The 18,024-nt window shown below is 44.9% G+C and overlaps 1 protein-coding gene across 3 annotated transcripts in view; it reads right to left on the bottom strand.

Moving 5' to 3' along the window:
• Positions 1-18,024, bottom strand: part of SFMBT2 (Scm like with four mbt domains 2) — a 230,431-nt gene that overhangs the window by 41,684 nt on the left and 170,723 nt on the right. For all 3 annotated transcript variants that reach the window (XM_088025816.1, XM_088025815.1, XM_028114618.2), the window contains exons 12-15: positions 6,976-7,089; positions 4,459-4,501; positions 2,507-2,577; positions 195-334 (exon numbers count right to left, since the gene is read on the bottom strand). In XM_088025816.1, coding sequence (XP_087881942.1) covers positions 195-334; positions 2,507-2,577; positions 4,459-4,501; positions 6,976-7,089 — 368 coding nt within the window. The remainder of the gene's footprint in view (positions 1-194; positions 335-2,506; positions 2,578-4,458; positions 4,502-6,975; positions 7,090-18,024) is intronic.

Here is an 18,024-nt window from a genome sequence, read left to right as displayed (position 1 = left end):
TTTCCCCGGACTCAGGGGAGGAAGGTGTAGCCCCCCCCGGCTAGCCTGTGAGTCTTTCACGGGCAGGAACGCTATTTCCCATCTTTGCCCGACCAGCTTCAGCCCGATCCCGTTATGTCCTTCAGAAATTCTGTCTACATGCTGGACACCCTGTGGAAATACCCCAACGCTAAACCCCTGTGCGCATGCCTTACCTCTTTCAGAACCAGCACACATTTGCCTGGTCCCACCGACTGAGGTAGCTCTGCGATTCTCCCTTTGTTCAGGTAAGGGCCTGAGAAACACCTGTGGTTGATAAAAAGCTGAGGACAGCAGTATTTTCCGTTGACAGTACCTGTGGGGAAGAGCACCACAGCTCATGCTTTAGGAGCCAACAAAAAGACCTGCTTAATCCACTTAGTTGGCAAAATTACCCAGAGGTCCACTGTGTCTTAATATCAGAACATCTTATAAACACAGTAGCTTAGAAATTCGGGTTATTTTTTTGCTCCCATATAAACGAACTTCTCCGTTTATGACGCGGGATTCAAGACATACGAAAAGATGCTAAAACCAAGACAATGACAACTAATGTACTGCTATGCAACTAATAAAAACAAAAAACAAAACAAAACAAAAAACAACCCCAGCTCCAGAACTAAGCTCCCCTGGGTTTTCTACTCTAGAAACTCCCCCACCTTCTCTTCCCCTTCCCTGATTCTGGTGTTTATCATTCCCACACAGGCCTATAAACTTGACCACACACACACAGGTAGATGTGTGTCAACAAGTAATGCATGGTATTTTGGATATTTTAAAAATATTCCATATATGGTTTTCCGCAACATTTTGTTTGTTCGACCGGCAGTTTCTAAGATCCACCCAAGTCGGTACACGTATATGCAGCACGTTCATCCACCTGTCACTTCTGTGGGTGACCCGTTACATGAACACAGCACAAGCAGCGGCCCACTCTCTTGCTGATGGACACTCAGTCATTTCCACTTGCTCAGGAATTACCGACAGTGCTCTGCTGAGGACAGCTGTAAATATCGGCTTCTGCTTACGGGCAAGAGAGCTTTCCAAGTATATCACAAGGAGGGGGCCTGCTCGGCCATGGGGTCGGCATGTCTTCAGTTGTACCACACGTGGTCAAACTGATCTCCACGCAGACAATCTCAGCCTATGCTCCTATGAGCACTGCGTAGGTGTGGCCACTATTCCACATCCAAGCCAACACTAGACATGGCAGGGCGTCTTCATTTTGCCAATCTCATGGACATGCAATGTACCTCCCATGGGCTGAATTTGCATTTCCTTCATTGTGCTTTCAACATAGCAGGTTGTTGGGCTAGTTGTGTCTCAAAGGGCCATGGGGAAACGTGGAAGAATAAATGGTAAGGTATTACCCTAAAGCTTCCTGATGTCTGTAACAGGGTTCCGCTGTCAGCCAAGACTCACCCTCCCCCACGCTGCCCCAAGCTAAGCTCCACTAACGGTGGTTATCTCTGTGCAAAAACTTGTTAGTTTGGGACGGTAACTTAACAGTCCAGGAGGGACTGTCCTCATAGGACTTCAACTAAGAACCAACAGGGAACGAGGGAGAAATGTTATTTTTGTGAGGGTAAGACAAAAGGAGTAATATAACAATTATAGACTCTGAAAGAAGAGCTGACATGGTTCTTTTAAAACCATTCTGAAGTTTGAATTCTATACAACAAAATTAGGCAAAAGAATTATGTCCACAGCTGCATATACATGGAAATTTTTTGGTAGGATTACCCTACCCAGAACTTTAGAAAAGAAAGCAATTTTAGTTAAGTCTACTCATAAAAATGCTCTCCTTACTATAACCTCGACTGCTAGGATTCTTCCATGGCATATAGCTTAGAATCCTGGAAGAATTCAGAGCAGGTTTCACTTTGGCTAGAAAACAGAATTCATAATCAAATATATTATTTAATGTACAAACACATCTACAATCAGATTTGTTGTCAATGGGGGATTCACATTTGCGTTTTCAAAGGTTAATGTAAGACACAGAACTTTACACATTAAAAAACATATATTATTCACTCTCAGCTTTCAAACACAGAGGGTTTTTAAGGAACAATTCAAAAGCCCATGGGGACTTAAAATATTAACCAGTAATGAAAAATGCAAGTGGGATGACATAAAATGTCAAAAAAAAAATGAGTGCCTCATAATGATAATTTCAATTCTTTCTCCTTGCCCATGACCATCCATGACATACAACCCTAACTGGGCCCAAGTTTCCAAGGAACACATGGACTCTTCTCCTGCAGACCGAGAGAAGTGTCTAGAGCTACTGACCAAGAGACAGACGAGGCACAGAGAATCTGGTTTAGAAAAATTTTTTTAAAGTAGGTATGTGTTAATAAGTAGCAACAGAAACAAAGAGAATGAACTCAAAAGTTGAAATATTCTTACATTAGACCTAAAAACACATGCATGTCTCCACTCCCAAATTGGGACGGGACAGCCAGCCGTAAGTGGGCTCATTTACCTGAGGTGTCCAGGTGAGAGAATAAACAAAGGTCATGAGGTATCTTCTCAACAGGCACTGTGGATGGCAATCTGTTGATCAAGAAAATACAACTATCACGGGTCGCACACCTGAGGAGGAACTCACCTAATGAAATAACATTAATTAAACTAATTCCAAAGCCTTTTCACAACTTAAAGTGATTATCACAGAAATCCAAGCACACAGTAATTGAGGATGCATATACATCAAGCAGCAACGTCAGCACAAACATCCGTTTCAGAGAGGTCGTCCCCAAATTCTTGTAATGACCCTAAGAAGCCAATGGCATGTCTGCCCCTCAAGTTGTCATCCCTAATCAGCAATGTTCTTCTAGGAGGCTCCTGGCTTGTCTCTTGCTATGGAATTGTCATAATGCCCTTCATTATATTTTAGACACAAAGAAACATCAACTCACATGGATTTTAACGGAAGTCAGACTTCTCTTCAATAGAAGAAACTAGGATTTTCTACAACCTAGTGTCTGAGAACGGCTTGGCCTTTGATTTTGTGCTTGTGTGGGTCACGGCCACACTAGAAAGACCTTCAAAGAAAGCCTATGAACGGATGAGTCCTAGAATGAGAAGTAGGCCTAGCCTAGGGCAGAGCTTTGTGTTATCATTCAGTAAAAAAGTTGCTGAATAAACATTAAAAATGTAGCCATAGGGGAAAAGAGGTGTGTTGGTTTTTACAGGGTAACCAGGATGGCAGTGTGGAAATCACACCATTGAAAAATGACACAAACGCAGAGCAAACCATCACGAAATCTCAGTGGGGTCATCTTCACACTGGTTCTCAAAGTGGGGTCCCCACACTAGAGGACTGGCACCACCTGGAAACTTGTTAGATGCATAGATGCTCAGGCCCCACTAAAGACATCCTGAGTCAGGGAATTTGGAGATGGGGACCCAGCAATCGAGCTGTCTGGGTGACTGGTGCAAATTGCAGGATGGGGACCATGGATCCACGGGCCATAAACTGAGGAGTTACAAAATCGGATTTGGATTCAATGATGGGACCATTTATTCTTTGCTCTCGATTTCAATGTTCTCCAGACCAAACTGGAGTCAGATTATTAACCTGCTACACTGTGTTTGGACATGAATGTATGGAAAATGCTCACAAAACTGTTATTCACATTCAAATAGCCATGCAGTCATTATTCAATTACATTTTAAGTTTAAACCTGGGTATCTGAAAAGATCAAATTCATTTCCACCCGTGTATTTTTATTAGAAAACAGAACCGCCTGGCAAAAGCTGTGTATTTTAGTGTACCTCGGCTTTTCTTCAATATATAAAAATGCTACTAATGGTGGGAATTTTTCAAAAGCATACTGCAGGTATGCACACTGCCTGATACCCTCCTTCTCCCTAAAATTACAACTGAAATGGGGGATAACTTACATTGACTTAACCCTGTACAACCCACACAATTCTTTTTCCCCACAGGAAATCTAATTTAATCTTCATGAACCCCGAGAAACAGGTGTTTCACAAAGGAGGGCGTCGAGACGCAGAGCGTTAAGCAGCTTCCTCAAGGACACCTTGCTGGGGGCTGGCAGAGACGGCCTCAGACGGCAGTCTGCCTGCCAGGCCGGCTGCAACCCGTGATGCCAGCATGCTGAGTGTGGGCAGGGACAGCGATGCGTGGCCAGGGGGGCCTCAAAGAGGGCTTTCACTATCAGGGTGTGAGGCCAGGATGCCCTCCAGGTGGGACGGAAGGGAAAAAGTGCAATCTGGAGAAGAGATCCCTAGAAGAGGCGTGTCTTACACGTAACAGGTGCACCATAAACAACAACAGGTATTTCTGGATATCATCTCTGCCAACCCACTCACTGATAAAACAGCCACACTTCCTTATTCTCTATAAAGACAGTTCTATATAGTTTATCACCTAAGTCCTGGGGAAAAAAACAGAACACAAAAACTTACTGTTTTTCTGGCTGCACGACTGCAATCTTTCTTTTCTTTTGTGCTGTAAAACAGGCAAGAAAGGGCGACAGGACAGTCAGCTTCCTTCACGAGTTAGGCAAAAGCATTTTTTAAAAATGTCTTCATGGGGGTGCCTGGGTGGCTCAGTTGGTTAAGCGACTGCCTTCGGCTCAGGTCATGATCCTGGAGTCCGGGGATGGAGTCCTGCATCGGGCTCCCTGCTCGGCGGGGAGTCTGCTTCTCCCTCTGAGCCTGCCCCCTCTCATGCTCTCTCTCTCTTTCTCTCTCTCTAAAATAAAATCTTTTAAAAAAATGTCTTCATGGAAAACTGTGTCAGTTTTAAAGAAACGATTTAAACACTGGAAAGTTTTTTCATTCATGCCACAACTTTATCTTATTTTCTTCCAGCATTAAAATAAACTCTGATTCAGGGCACCTGGGTGGTGCAGTTGGTTGAGCATCCGACTCCTGGTTTCAGCTCAGGTCGTGATCTCAAGGTCTTGAGATCAAGCCCCATGTCAGGCTCTGCGCTCAGCGGGGAGTCTGCGTGTCCCTCTCTCTCCCTCTGCCCCTCCCTTTCATTTTCTCTGCCCTTTTCAATCTCTCTCTAAAATAAATAAATAAATCTAAAAGAGACTTTGACTCATCAGAAATGAAGTCTAAATAGAATTTACTGCATTTAATATAATTAAACGAATCACTACGTTTGTATCCTTTGGATAAATACCTAGTAGTGCAGTTGCTGGGTTGTAGGGTTGCTCTATTATTAACACTAACTACTTTATTCTAAAATATGCTTTTAATAAGAAAGAAAGAGGACACAAGACAGGAGTTTCTGTCCAAGGCACAACTAAGACCCAGGGGACCGGCCCCACCCACGACTAAACCCAGGGAGCACCGGACCTGGCTCTCAGGCCAACTGAGTCAAGAATCTGTGGCACTGTGAGAAGACAAAAACGAAATGCCCTTCAGATCGAAAAAAAAAAAAATTCTATGCTCAAAATTTTAGAAATATGTTAAAGTGAAGACATTACTCTCACTGGATCAGATTCATTGAGCAGTATGGTGTGTGGGAGAGAAGAATCCCTTAAAATCCACCTGCATAGAATCTGGGCGACCTACTTTGTCTCACACAGGGCACTGTCCTCCTCCTAATGGATATGGAATGGAGCTGTCCTTCAAGCTCTGCCGACACCAGGGGACAGGAAGCCAACTATAGGATGGAACTTCCTTTTCTAGTAATTTCCTGAGCATCTACATAAATGAACCATATAGTAGGATGCTAGAAAGAAAAGCTAGCACACAAATTACAAAAAGAAAATACTAGAAATATCTATTTCACAAAAAGTCAAAACCCCTTATTTTTAAGGACTCCTAACTTTATTTTCAATTTTTTCATTTTTTATTTAAATTCAATTTAATTAACACATACTGTATTATTAATTTCAGGGGTAGAATTTAGTGATTTGTCAGTTGTATGTAACACCCAGGGCTCATCACATCACATGCCCTCCTTAATGTTCATCACCCAGTTACCCCATGCCTTCACCCACCTCCCTCCAGCAACCCTCAGTTTGTTTCCTAGAGTTAAAAGTCTCTTTTGGTTTGTGTCCCTCTCTGTTTTCATCTTATTTTTTTTCCCCTCCCTTCCCCTGTGTTCATCTGTTTTGTTTCTTAAATTCCATATATAAATGAAATCAAATGGTATTTGTCTTTCTCTGACTTACTTCGCTCACCATAATACTCTCTAGTTCCATCCGTGTCATTGCAAATGGCAAGATTTCAATTTTCTGATGGCTGAGTAATATCGCATTGTATACATGAACCGCATCGTCTTTATCCATTCATCTGTCGATGGACATCTGGGCTCTTTCCACAGTTTGGCTATTGTGGACATGGCTGCTATAAACATTGGGGTACAGGTGCCCCTTCAGATCACAATGTTTGTATCCTTTGAATAAACACCCAGTAGTGCAATTGCTGGGTCATAGGGTAGCTCTGTCTTTAACTGTTTGAGGAACCTCCACACTGTTTCCAGAGTGGCTGCACCAGCTTGCATGCCCACCAAGAGCGTAGGAGGGTTCCCACTCATGCACTCTCTCTCCCCCTCTCAAAAACAACAAAAAAAAACCCACATAGTATTTAGCTTAAATTTTCTCTAATCAAAATAATGAACTATAAATTGGGAGTGAAGACCTATTTTACTTTATATATGTTTATGTATTATTTTATACAATCTTTATAGATATTATATTTGTATTTTATTATCTCTGCCACTCCACGACCTTCACCTGCCTTCTCATTATGACTTAGCTTGTCAACCTGTGAGGTGCTTCCAAATATCCATCTCTCAAAGATACTGAAAGCATCCATGAGATAAAAATATTGGTGCTCCGTGGTAAATCTAACACCGGGTCTGTTTTTCACAACCTAGCTATCGTCTCTTCACAGAACTGTCTATGTACCCCCCCAAGCCCCGCATGTTGTCCACAGGGCTCCCAACTGGACGATACTTACAGACTGTTTTGTGTGGTGTGGTCAGAGGGTAAGAGTTGGCTTCACACCAGCCCACGGGGAAGATGTCCATGGACTCCACGTCGACAATGAACTCTGGAGTAGGAGTCTGCAGACCTGCATCGAAGAGTCAAGAGGACAGGTACAGACTTTACCACAGAGACCCGGAAGAAGCGAACAAAGCACAGCGTCCCCAACATGAGGACCACACTGCCCCGGCCGGTCAGCCGAGCAGACAGATACCAGCACCTGGAATAGCAAACAGCTGGAGTATGAGAGGCGCAAATAAAGTGGAGATCCAGAAAAATCCAAGCTATTTCCTACTGCGCATGGGTAGGGGGCACGGGGCGGGGGGCGGGCAGAAAAACTGGCAGAGAGAACAAGTCCATCCCTTTCCTAAAAGTACCTTTAAAACGAAGGAAACGGGCCCGAGCTGGGGTGGGGGCCACAGCATGCGTGTGTAAGCCACCAAAACACACTTCATCCGGCACCAAGCAAAGGTCGACCTTCAACTAAGGAAAGTCACCATCACTGGGAAAAGGAGCTTGCCAGGCACGGCAACTCGGGTTCCGAGCAGGACACACCGAAGGCACAATTCCTCTAGGGAGCTTGCTCACTCATCGGTTTGACTGCGGTTCCTTATTTTGACCTCTGCTGGTGGCCTGCAGACTTTCGTCATGTCACACAAAAGCCATCACCAATGACTATCATCCTTTCTCCTTAATTCTCCCATAATTTGAAGGATATATAGGCTAAAGGAATGCAAGCAGGTTTATGGGGACTATTTCTCAACACAGCTGAGTGAATGGAAATCATTTCTGTCTCCTATTATGACTCAAGTGATACTTAACCTACTTGCCAAAGAGACCATCAAATACACAAGATGACGTCCAAAACAGACAAGAAGTAAAGAAACTCTCCGCGTGGCTTCCAATGTGGAAGTGACCACCCCTGTCCCGGAGGGCGCACGGCTCTCCAGAGGGTCCTCAAACTATTTCCTCATCTTTGGACTCACAAAAATAGCAAGTGTTTCTTAGCTACTCAACAATTCTGCTAACAGGCTGAATTCGTCTACAACATACATTTCTATCTCCAGACTTACATTTAGGTACAAGTAAGATTTTCAAGGTCAAAGTAGTACTTCGAAAGGAAGCCTAAGGTGAACTTGATAGCCTGCTCCTTCCTGAATCATGACTTTCATCTTCCAATATTCTGCTGGTTCAAACATCACTTGGTATTAATGCTTTAATATATACAGTTCCATAACAACGTACACAGTAATAGATTTATACGGCCGTCTTTACCATACTTTAAAATTCTTTGATCATGCTCTCCATTCAAAGCAAATATTTATGAGCTACAACGTGTCAGCGACTATGTCCTCAAGAAAGTTATAACCCTGCCTTCCTTGCACTTTCAAATCTAACCTATTAAGGCATCTACTAAATAGGAACAGATGGAAAAGTGGGTTATTTATCTCCCAGGAACATTTTCCTGACCGTGAAATTTTTCTAAACTTATTCTGAATGATGGGCATTGATTCCTTATGGCCCTTTATCAACCTTACGCATCTAGACGCATCTGGCTGGACTCGGAACATAATCTTTTTAAAAAATAACCCATTATTTTCCACGACCAGGAACCCACTAGCTTACAAAATGATCGCAGCCAATGTGGTTTATCCGAGGCGTGGTTATTGCTAATTGAAAAATGTATGCAATTCTCCTTGATTATTCTACGATTTCCAAAATTACCTATGCAAGGCTTAGTGGACTACTGCAACAGTCTTACCATTTTAGAGGACACCCTCTGTGAGCAACACAAGACCATGCTCAACCTTGAACTTCATTTCAGCGGCATCCATCAATATGGATTCTACTCATTCATCCTTATCCAGAACCTTCATCTCAAAATCCATCAGGAAGCCTCAATCTCCATCTATGGGGAAGTACTTAAAGAAATCACGGTACACCGTATGACGGGATATTCTGCCACTATAAGAAAGGACGAGAAACCTCTTTGTATACTTACACCTAAAGACGCGTATGTATATGTTGAGTCAAAGAAAGGCAAAGTATGGAACGCGGCGGATATAGAGTAGGCTACCATCTGTTTAAAAAGGGGGAAATAACATATATTTGTATGTGCGTAAGACAAACCTGGAAGGAAGTGCAAAATTCTAATACAGTGGGCGTCTGCTGGTAAGGAGCTGGGACACTGAGGGATGGCGACGGGAGTGGGAGAGAGACCCTGACCACGGATACTTTCATGTATTCTTGGCCCTTGCAAATGAATCAACTAATTTACAGTCACAACCACCTCACTATCACAATAACCACATAACACAAAACGCTCCCGGAAGGAAAAAAGAGTCTCAGGCACGGACCATACTGCCACAGGGGCCAGATTAATGAAGGGCAAGTGACCTTAACAGGAAACAAAACCAAACTACAATGAATCATTTCGCTAAGAGGACAAAGATGTTCCGTATTCACAAAGCATATAAATCTGTAAGCGTCACTTTGGAACCTTAAAATACTTCTGCCATGTGCCATACCCTGAGACTGCGTCATCCTCTCATCAGATGCCCTTCCTTCCACGAAGCTCTACCTGCCCTCTGAAAGGCAGAGGCTTTGGGAAGAGAGTCGGAACGAGCCCCACACCTCCATTAAGAGGTGGGAAGGGAACAAAGGCAAGAGGCAGGTTAGCCTTGCTCAGTACCCTCATTAAAAGTCAAAGGCCACAGCCAATTGGGACGGGCTCGAGCACGCGATGGAAAGATAAGGCCCCACAGGAGAGAAAGTGACCGGTGATCTGGGAGCGAGACTGGGCGCCGGAAACCCTGGGGGCCATCCGTCCGGCTCCTTCCATCTGCAGAGGCCCATCTACAAAACCAGACTGTCATGTCCCTTCATCAGCTGTGGGGCCCAATTCCCAAGGAACAAAGAGACAGGCAAAACTGTGGGCGGCCAGATCAAGACGTGATAGGAAACAGGCAGCCTGAAGGAAAACAACAGAAATGCTATCCAAGGTGTGTGCGCAGAGAGAGACGCTCACAGGACTGCGAGCACACGCAAGCCCTGACATTGGGCCCGACACTTGCCCAGATGTTTAATCCTTACAAGGGATCGGGACCAGATACATCCCCATTTTACAGATGAGTAACCTGAGGCACAGAAGAAGATCAAAGAGCAAGTGACGGATCCAGGATTTGACCCTAAATAATCTAACTCTAGAGGCGCTGCAGGTGGTCTTCTCCTTTCTTTCTTTGTTTTTGCTTCTGGCTTGGGTTTGGGCTGGCTGGGTCTGCTTACCATCTATCCCCTTCCTGTTCAGGCCCCACTTCCCTCCTGCAGAACTTCCCGGATGAGGCAGCTACCAGCGCCTCCCACAAAGGGGAAGGAGCCAGATCTGCCCTCTCTGCGGGCAAATGACAACAGAAAGGTAGTCAGTCGGAAGTCACATCCATCACAACGGCAGCTCTAAAGCCCAAACCCTGCGTGGGTTCCTGCAGCAAAGCCTCTGGAGAGGCGATCCCCCAGACCCCTCCTCAAAAGCCTTCCCCCCCAAATTCGCATTTTGCCCAAGACAGCCGGCCCAGTTCTGTTGCTGATCACCAAGGACCCGTCTAATCGAGCATCAGCTCTGGGCACAAAACAGATCTGGGAGGATTAAAAGCCTGTGCCCACAGACAGTTCCCACTCTCCCGACCACCCTCTTTAATGTTCAGGAAACATTGCTCTCAGCCCCTGATTTGCTGAAGCAGCTTCTCCCAAAATTGTCTCATGCAGGCCATACCTCCTTTTAAGATTTTAAAACCACCCACACTGGCTTGAAATATAATTACTTTCACATTTGCATTTTCCCTTGTTTGATTTTTGCAAGTCTCTGCGAAATGCTTATTAACCAACCTGACTTTTCCACAAATTACAGAAAGGCTTAAGGGGCAGTTTTCCGCACCTGGTGTCCTATCTATAAGAGGTCACCTCAACAGGAGTTCCTTTAGATGCCTTGTCCATTAGATCTTAGAGACCTTTACAAACCCTAGCACAAAGAAGAATGCCACACCCTGCCCATTAGATCTTAGAGACCTTTACAAACCCTAGCACACAGAAGAATCATCTGGGGAGGGTGATGATAAAATGCAGACTCCCATGAAGCACCTGGGTGGCTCAGATGGTTAAGCATCTGCCTTCGGCTCAGGTCATGATCCCAGGGTCCTGGGATCAAGCCCCACATCAGGCTCCCTGCTAACAGGGAGCCTGCTTCTCCCTTCTCCCTCTGCTGCTCCCCCTGCTTATGCTCTCTCCCTCTGTCAAATAAATAAATAAAATCTTTAAAATAAATAAATAAATAAAATAAAATAAAATAAAATAAAATGCAAACTTCCAGACCCTCCTTGGGACTCAGATGCTCTAGGTCTGAGGAAGGTGCATTTTAATAGGACTCCCGGAGATGATGATGTAGAGGGTAGTTTATTGGAACTGAACCAAGCATAGGAAAAAAACAGCCAAAGAGGTTTTGAATGTTAGCTTACATGCATAAAATATCTCACCGGCTCAAAATTCAGCTGGCAAGATAGCAGATTTTTGTTTTTATTTTTTTTATTTTTAGATTCAATTAGCCACCATAGAGTACATCCTTAGTTTCACAGGTAGAGGTCAGTGATTCATCAGTTGCATATAATATAACACCCAGTGCTCATCACATCATGTGCCCTCAATGCCCATCACCCAGTTACCCCATCCCTCCACCCCTCACCCCTCCAACAACCCTCAGTTTGTTCCCTAGAATTAAGAGTCATGGTTTGTCTCCCTCTCTGACTTCTTCCCAATTTTTCCTCCCTTCCCTATGATCATCTGTACTGTTTCTTCTATTCCACATATGAGTGAAACCATATGATAATTGTCTTTCTCTGATTGACTTATTTCCCTCAACAAAATCCCCCCCAGTTCCACCCACGTCAGTGTAAATGGTAGGTATTCATCCTTTCTGATGGCTGAGTAATATGGACCACATCTTCCTTATCCATTCATCTGTCGATGGGCATCTGGGCTCCTTCCACGTTTGGCTATTGTGGACATTGCTGCTATGAACATTGGGGTGCATATGCCCTTTCGGATCCCTACATTTGTATCTTTGGGGTAAATACCCAGTAGTGCAATTGCTGGGTCATACGGTAGCTCTATTTTCAACTGTTTGAGGAACCTCCATACTGTTTTCCAGAGTGGTTGCACCAGCTTGCATTCCCACCAACAGTGTAGGAGGGTTCCCCTTTCTCCACATCCCCGCCAACGTCTGTCGTTTCCTGACTTGTTAATTTTAGCCATTCTGACGGGTGTGAGGTGGTATCTCATTGAGGTTTTGATTTGGATTTTCCTGATGCTGAGTGATGTTGAGCACTTTTTCATGTGTCTGTTGGCCGTTTGGATGTCTTCTGTGCAGAAATGTCTGTTCATGTCTTCTGCCCATTTCCTGACTGGATTATTTGCTCTTTGGGTATTGAGTTTGATAAGTTTTTTATAGATTTTGGCTACTAGCCCTTTATCTGATATGTCATTTGAAAATATCCTCTCCCATTCTGTCGGTTGTCTTTTGGTTTTGTGGACTCTTTCTTTTGCTGTGCAAAAGTTTTTTATCTTGACGAAATCCCAGTAGTTCATTTTTGCCCTGGCTTCCCTTGCCTCTGGGGATGTTTCTAGGAAGAAGTTGCTGCGGCTGAGGTCGAAGAGGTTGCTGCCTGTGTTCTCCTCTAGGATTTTGATGGATTCCTATCTCACGTTTAGGTCTTTCATCATTTTAAGTTTTATCTTTGTGTGTGGTGTAAGGAAATGGTCCAGTTTCATTCTTCTGCATGTGGCTTTCCAATTTTCCCAACACCATTTGTTGAAGAGACTGTCCTTTTTCCATTGGATATTCTTTCCTGCTTTGTTGAAGATTAGTTGACCATGATGTTGTGAGTCCGTTTCTGGGCTCTCTATGCTGTTCCATTGATCTATGTGTCTGTTTTTGTGCCACTACCATACTGTCTTGATGATGACAGCTTTATAATAGAGCTGGAAGTCTGGAAATGTGATGCCACCAGATTTGGTTTTCTTTTCCGACATTCCCCTGGTTATTCGGGGTCTATTCTGTTCCATACAATTTTTAGGATTATTTCTTCCAGCTCTGTGAAAAATATCAAAGGTATTTTGATAGGGATTGCGCTGAATGCGTAGACTTCTCTGCTCTAACAATATTTATTCTTCCAATCCATGAGCATGGAATGCTTTTCCATTTCTTTGTGTCTTCCTTAATTTCTTTCATAAGTATTCTGTAGTTTTCAGAGTACAGATCCTTTACCTCTTTGGTTAGGTTTATTCCTAGGTATCTTATAGTTTGAGGTACAATTGTAAATGGGATCGATTCCTTAGTTTCTCTTTCTTCTGTCTCATTGTTAGTGTATAGAAATGCAACTGATTTCTGTGCATCAATTTTATATCCTGCCACGTTGCTGAATTCCCCTATGAGTTCTAGCACTTTTGGGGGGGGGGTGTCTTTTGGGTTTTTCACGTAAAGTATCATGTCATCTGCGAAGAGTGAGAGTTTGATTTCTTCTTTGCCAACTTAAATGCCTTTTATTTCTTTCTGTTGTCTGACTGCCGAGGCTAGGACTTCCAGCACTATGTTGAACAACAGTGGTGACAGTGGGCATCCCTGTCCTGTTCCTGACCTTAGAGGAAAAGCTCTGTTTTTCCCATTGAGAAGGCTATTCGCTGTGGGCTTTTCGCAGGTGCCTTTTATGATATTGAGGTGTGTTCCCTCTATTCCTACACTGTGAAGAGTTTTAATCAGGAAAGGATGCTGTACTTTGTCAAATGCTTTTTCTGCATCAACTGAGAGGATCATAGGTTCTTGCCCTTTCTTTTATTAATGTGATGTATCCCACTGATTGATTTGTGGATGTTGAACCAACCTTGCAGCCCAGGGATAAATAAATCCCACTTGGTCGTGGTGAATAATCCTCTTAATGTACTGTTGGATCCTATTAGCTAGTATCTTGGTGAAAATTTTGGCATCCATGTTCATCAGGGATATTAGTCTGTAATTCTCCTTTTTGGTAGTGTCTTTGTCTGGTTTGGGGATCAAGGTAATGCTGGCCTCAGAGAACGAGTCTGCAAGTTTTCTTTCCATTTCTGTTTTTTGAAACAGCTTCAGAAGAATAGGTACTAATTCTTCTTTAAATGTTTGGTAGAATTCCCCTGCAAAGCCATCGGGCCCTGGACTCTATTTTGTTGGGATATTTTTGATGACTGCTTCAATTTCCTTGCTGGCTATGGATCTGTTCAGGTTTTCTATTTCTTCCTCTTTCAGTTTTGGTAGTTTGTATGTGTCCAGGAATGCATCCATTTCTTCCAGATTGCCCAATTTGTTGGCATATAGTCGCTCATAATATGTTCTTAAAATTGTCTGTATTTCCTTCGTGTTGGTCATGATCTCTCCTCTTTCATTCATAATTTTATTAATTTGGGTCTTTTTTCTTTTTGATAAGTATGGCTAGGGGTTTATCGATCTTATTAATTCTTTCAAAGAATCAGCTAGGAGTTCTTAAGGGACTGCTGTATCTTAAATCACTTTCTTGTTCAGAAACACAAAATTTGATTTATTCCTCTTACCTATTCAAGCAAGCATTTAGCGAGCAAAGTGCACATGAACTCTCGTCCAAATATTGTGCTATGTGATAGGCAAAGACAGGAGCAGAGCCCTGTATAATGGCTCATGATGCAAATGACAGTATCAGGATGATTACAGTGAGTGCTCTGTTCTGATGGAGCGCAGGCTCTGGGCAGGGAGGCAGAGCTGATGTGACAAGGGGCTGCCTTTCCATGTGCTCATCAGCCACCTCCTCTTCCTAAGCTCTTAGTAAACCATAGACTTCACAGATGCCAATTCCCTCCGCCAATCTCCACCACCATCCTGCAAAGCAGGATCCACGATTATATATATTTTATACAGTTGTACAAGTAAGAAAAGAGGTTTCAAACCCAGAAAGTACTCAAGATCACACATCTAGGAAGCGGACGGACATAGTGTCAGGAGGGGGCTGCCGAATGCACGTGGTGGAACAGGAGTCCTGACTCCGGGAGACATACGGACAAACCGAGAATGAGCAGGAAGGCAATGGCTGCAAGCTTACGAAGTGAACTCAGGGCCCTGTGAGGGCGGACAGAGCAGCAGCGAGGGGAGAACTGTAGGATGAAGGGATGAAGACCTGGGACAGAGGGCAGCCGGGACACTCGAAGACCGAGCTGGGCAGGGGCACTGCACGCTGAGGGGATGCCCCGGTCATGGCTGCGGGTGGCCACGTGCTGGCTTCTCACGGGGGTCACAGGGAAACTCGAGCCGGCAAACGTCGGGCTAACAACAGTGACATCTGGTTGGGGGACGCCGGTGTCTGCGTGGGGATGCTATGCCGGCAGCTAGCACTGGGAGCTGTGTGCGGGTCTGCCGCGAGTGCCGGAGTCGTGGGCATGGAACGGCTCCTGCAGCCACAGAGAGACAAGATGTCACCCCGGCACTCGGGAAGAAAAGCCCTCCGGGGAGCTCTGACTTTACATGTGAGGGAAGCTGAGCCAAGGAAAGCCAGGAATGCTCACTGAAGGAAGAGTCTGTGGGGAGGAGAAACCTGCCTGGCCCGGTACTCTGGAAAAGAGATGGAGGCAAGGCCCTGAGGAGGGGTCAATGTAGGACAAATGCTGCAAGCAGGAAAAGGGGTGGGGACCACTTACAGATGGGGGGTCATCAGTGACTGTGGGGAAACTCACTAGAAGAAGCATCATAAGTAAAAAACAACCAACCAAAGCCAGAGATGGGGAATCTATATCAACCTTCGTAGCAAGAGGAACAGGAAGCAGGAGTGTGAGGAGGACTGGAGATGGGGAGGCAGTCACTACTCGTGCGTAGAAAGGGCAGGACACCTGTCCCAGGAGAGGCGCCAGCCATCCAGCAAGTGCACCATCGCCCCACGGACGCGCGGACGCTTGGCTGCTGGCCCAAACGGGAGCAGAGTGAACAAGGCGTGTCTCGCATCACTGCTTTGTTTAAAAGTGATAAACGACTTACACCAGTTGGAATGGCAAAAATGGACAAGGCAAGAAACAACAGATGTTGGCGAGGTTGTGGAGAAAGGGGAACCCTCCTACACTGTTGGTGGGAATGCAAGCCGGTGCAGCCACTCTGGGAAACAGTGTGGAGGTGCCTCAGAAAATTAAAAACAGAGCCACCCTATGACCCAGCAATCGCACTCCTGGGTATTTACCCCAAAGATACAGATGTAGTGAAAGGAAGGGCCATATGCACCCCAATGTTCATAGCAGCAATGTCCGCAATAGCCAAACTGTGGAAGGAGCCGAGATGCCCTTCAACAGACGAATGGATAAAGAAGAGGTGGTCCATATATACAATGGAATACGACTCAGCCATCAGAAAGGATGAATACCCAACTTTTACATCCACATGGATGGGACTGGAGGAAATGATGCTAAGTGAAGTAAGTCAAGCAGAGAAAGTCAATTATCTTATTATTTCACTTATTTGTGGAACATAAAGAATAGCAGGGAGGACATTACGTGAAGGAAGGGAAAAATGAAGGGGGGGAAGTCGGAGGGGGAGACGAACCATGAGAGACTGTGGACTCCAGGAAACAAAGTGAGGGTTCTAGAGGGGAGGGGGGTGGGGTGATGGGTTAGCCTGGTGATGGGTATTAAGGAGGGCACGTACTGCATGGAGCACTGGGTGTTATACGCGAACAAGAAATCATGGAACACTACATCAAGAACTAATGATGTAATGTATGGTGATTAACATTAACATAATAAAATTAAATTAAATTAAAAAAATAAACAGAAGTAAAAAAATAAAAGTGATAAACGGTTTACCAGCTACCTCCACGAAAAGAATACACCTCCATCGTGTCATTATGTGATCTCAGATCTTGTATATTCTATTTGTCACAAAACCAGGTTTTCTTTTATGACGAGGTAGAGAAAGAGAATGCTGGTTATGGCTGACTGGCTCTGGGCGCCAGTTCCCACCTTCCTGCCTGCCAAGAGGGGACAGGGAGCTGAGAAACAAAACTCCCAGACTGTCCTGCACCACAGATCCCAGAGACAAAGCAGGCTCCACCAGCGGTTACCCACCCACGGGAGCGCGGAGGACAGCAGGAGGCGGGGGCGATCTTCCCGCGGTTATCAGAGCCGGCAGGCGAGGCCGCGACAGCTGTTAACAGCTAGACTCCATACTTCCATTTCTGTTCTTAAGCTTTAAGGGTCGCTAGAGAGGCTGCAACGGTACCACTGTAACCTCACACGCTGCGTGGTTGAAGCCCGTGGCAGACCAGCAGCGATTAAAGCTTCCTGCCCTCGGGAGATGCCAAGGTGCCCTTGATGTGAAGAGGCTTCTCGGTGATGGTGGAGGCACCTCGTTTCCAGGCCCAATCCCGTCCTGCTCGAAACGCTGTGCTTCTTGGCCGACCTCGGAGCAGACAGCCTTGCCGTCTAGTTTCTAAGTTTTCGGAGTCCCAAAATCTCATTTCCCCTGGATGATAAATGAAATGTACAGCTTGGCGCTGAACTACTCATCAGAGAAGATTGCATTTTACTGCCCCCACGCCCCAAGAAAATCTGAGTTCTGAGCCTCGACAGGCCTGAGGGGCTCACTTCTTACTCGAGCGGAGCATCTAAAACAGGGCTGCCCAAAAGACCCTTCTGTAAGGATACAGATGTCCTATAACTGTGCTGTCCAAAACAGTAGCCACTAGCCTTATGTGACTAGTGAGCGCCTGACTGCAGATAGCCCAAATGAGGAACTGAAATTATAATTTAACTTAAAACAAAGAAGCCACCCATGGCTAGAAGCCACACCATGGACAAAACAGAACTAACATTAATATGTCCTGAGAAGGTCTCCTGCAGGGGTTCCAATCTGGGGCCCATGAATTCCAAGGAGGCCCATCCAAGAATGGTTTTGAGAGGGTCCATGGATGGTCTGAAGTTGCATCAAAAATTGCATACG

The sequence above is a fragment of the Eumetopias jubatus genome, unplaced genomic scaffold (genome assembly GCF_037043125.1).
Source record: "Eumetopias jubatus isolate StellerSeaLion01/CBP00866 unplaced genomic scaffold, mEumJub1_p1.0 scaffold_8, whole genome shotgun sequence".
NCBI lineage: Eukaryota > Metazoa > Chordata > Mammalia > Carnivora > Otariidae > Eumetopias > Eumetopias jubatus.
Note: the sequence above shows the minus strand (reverse complement) of the source record. Positions and strands in the feature narration are given on the sequence as shown.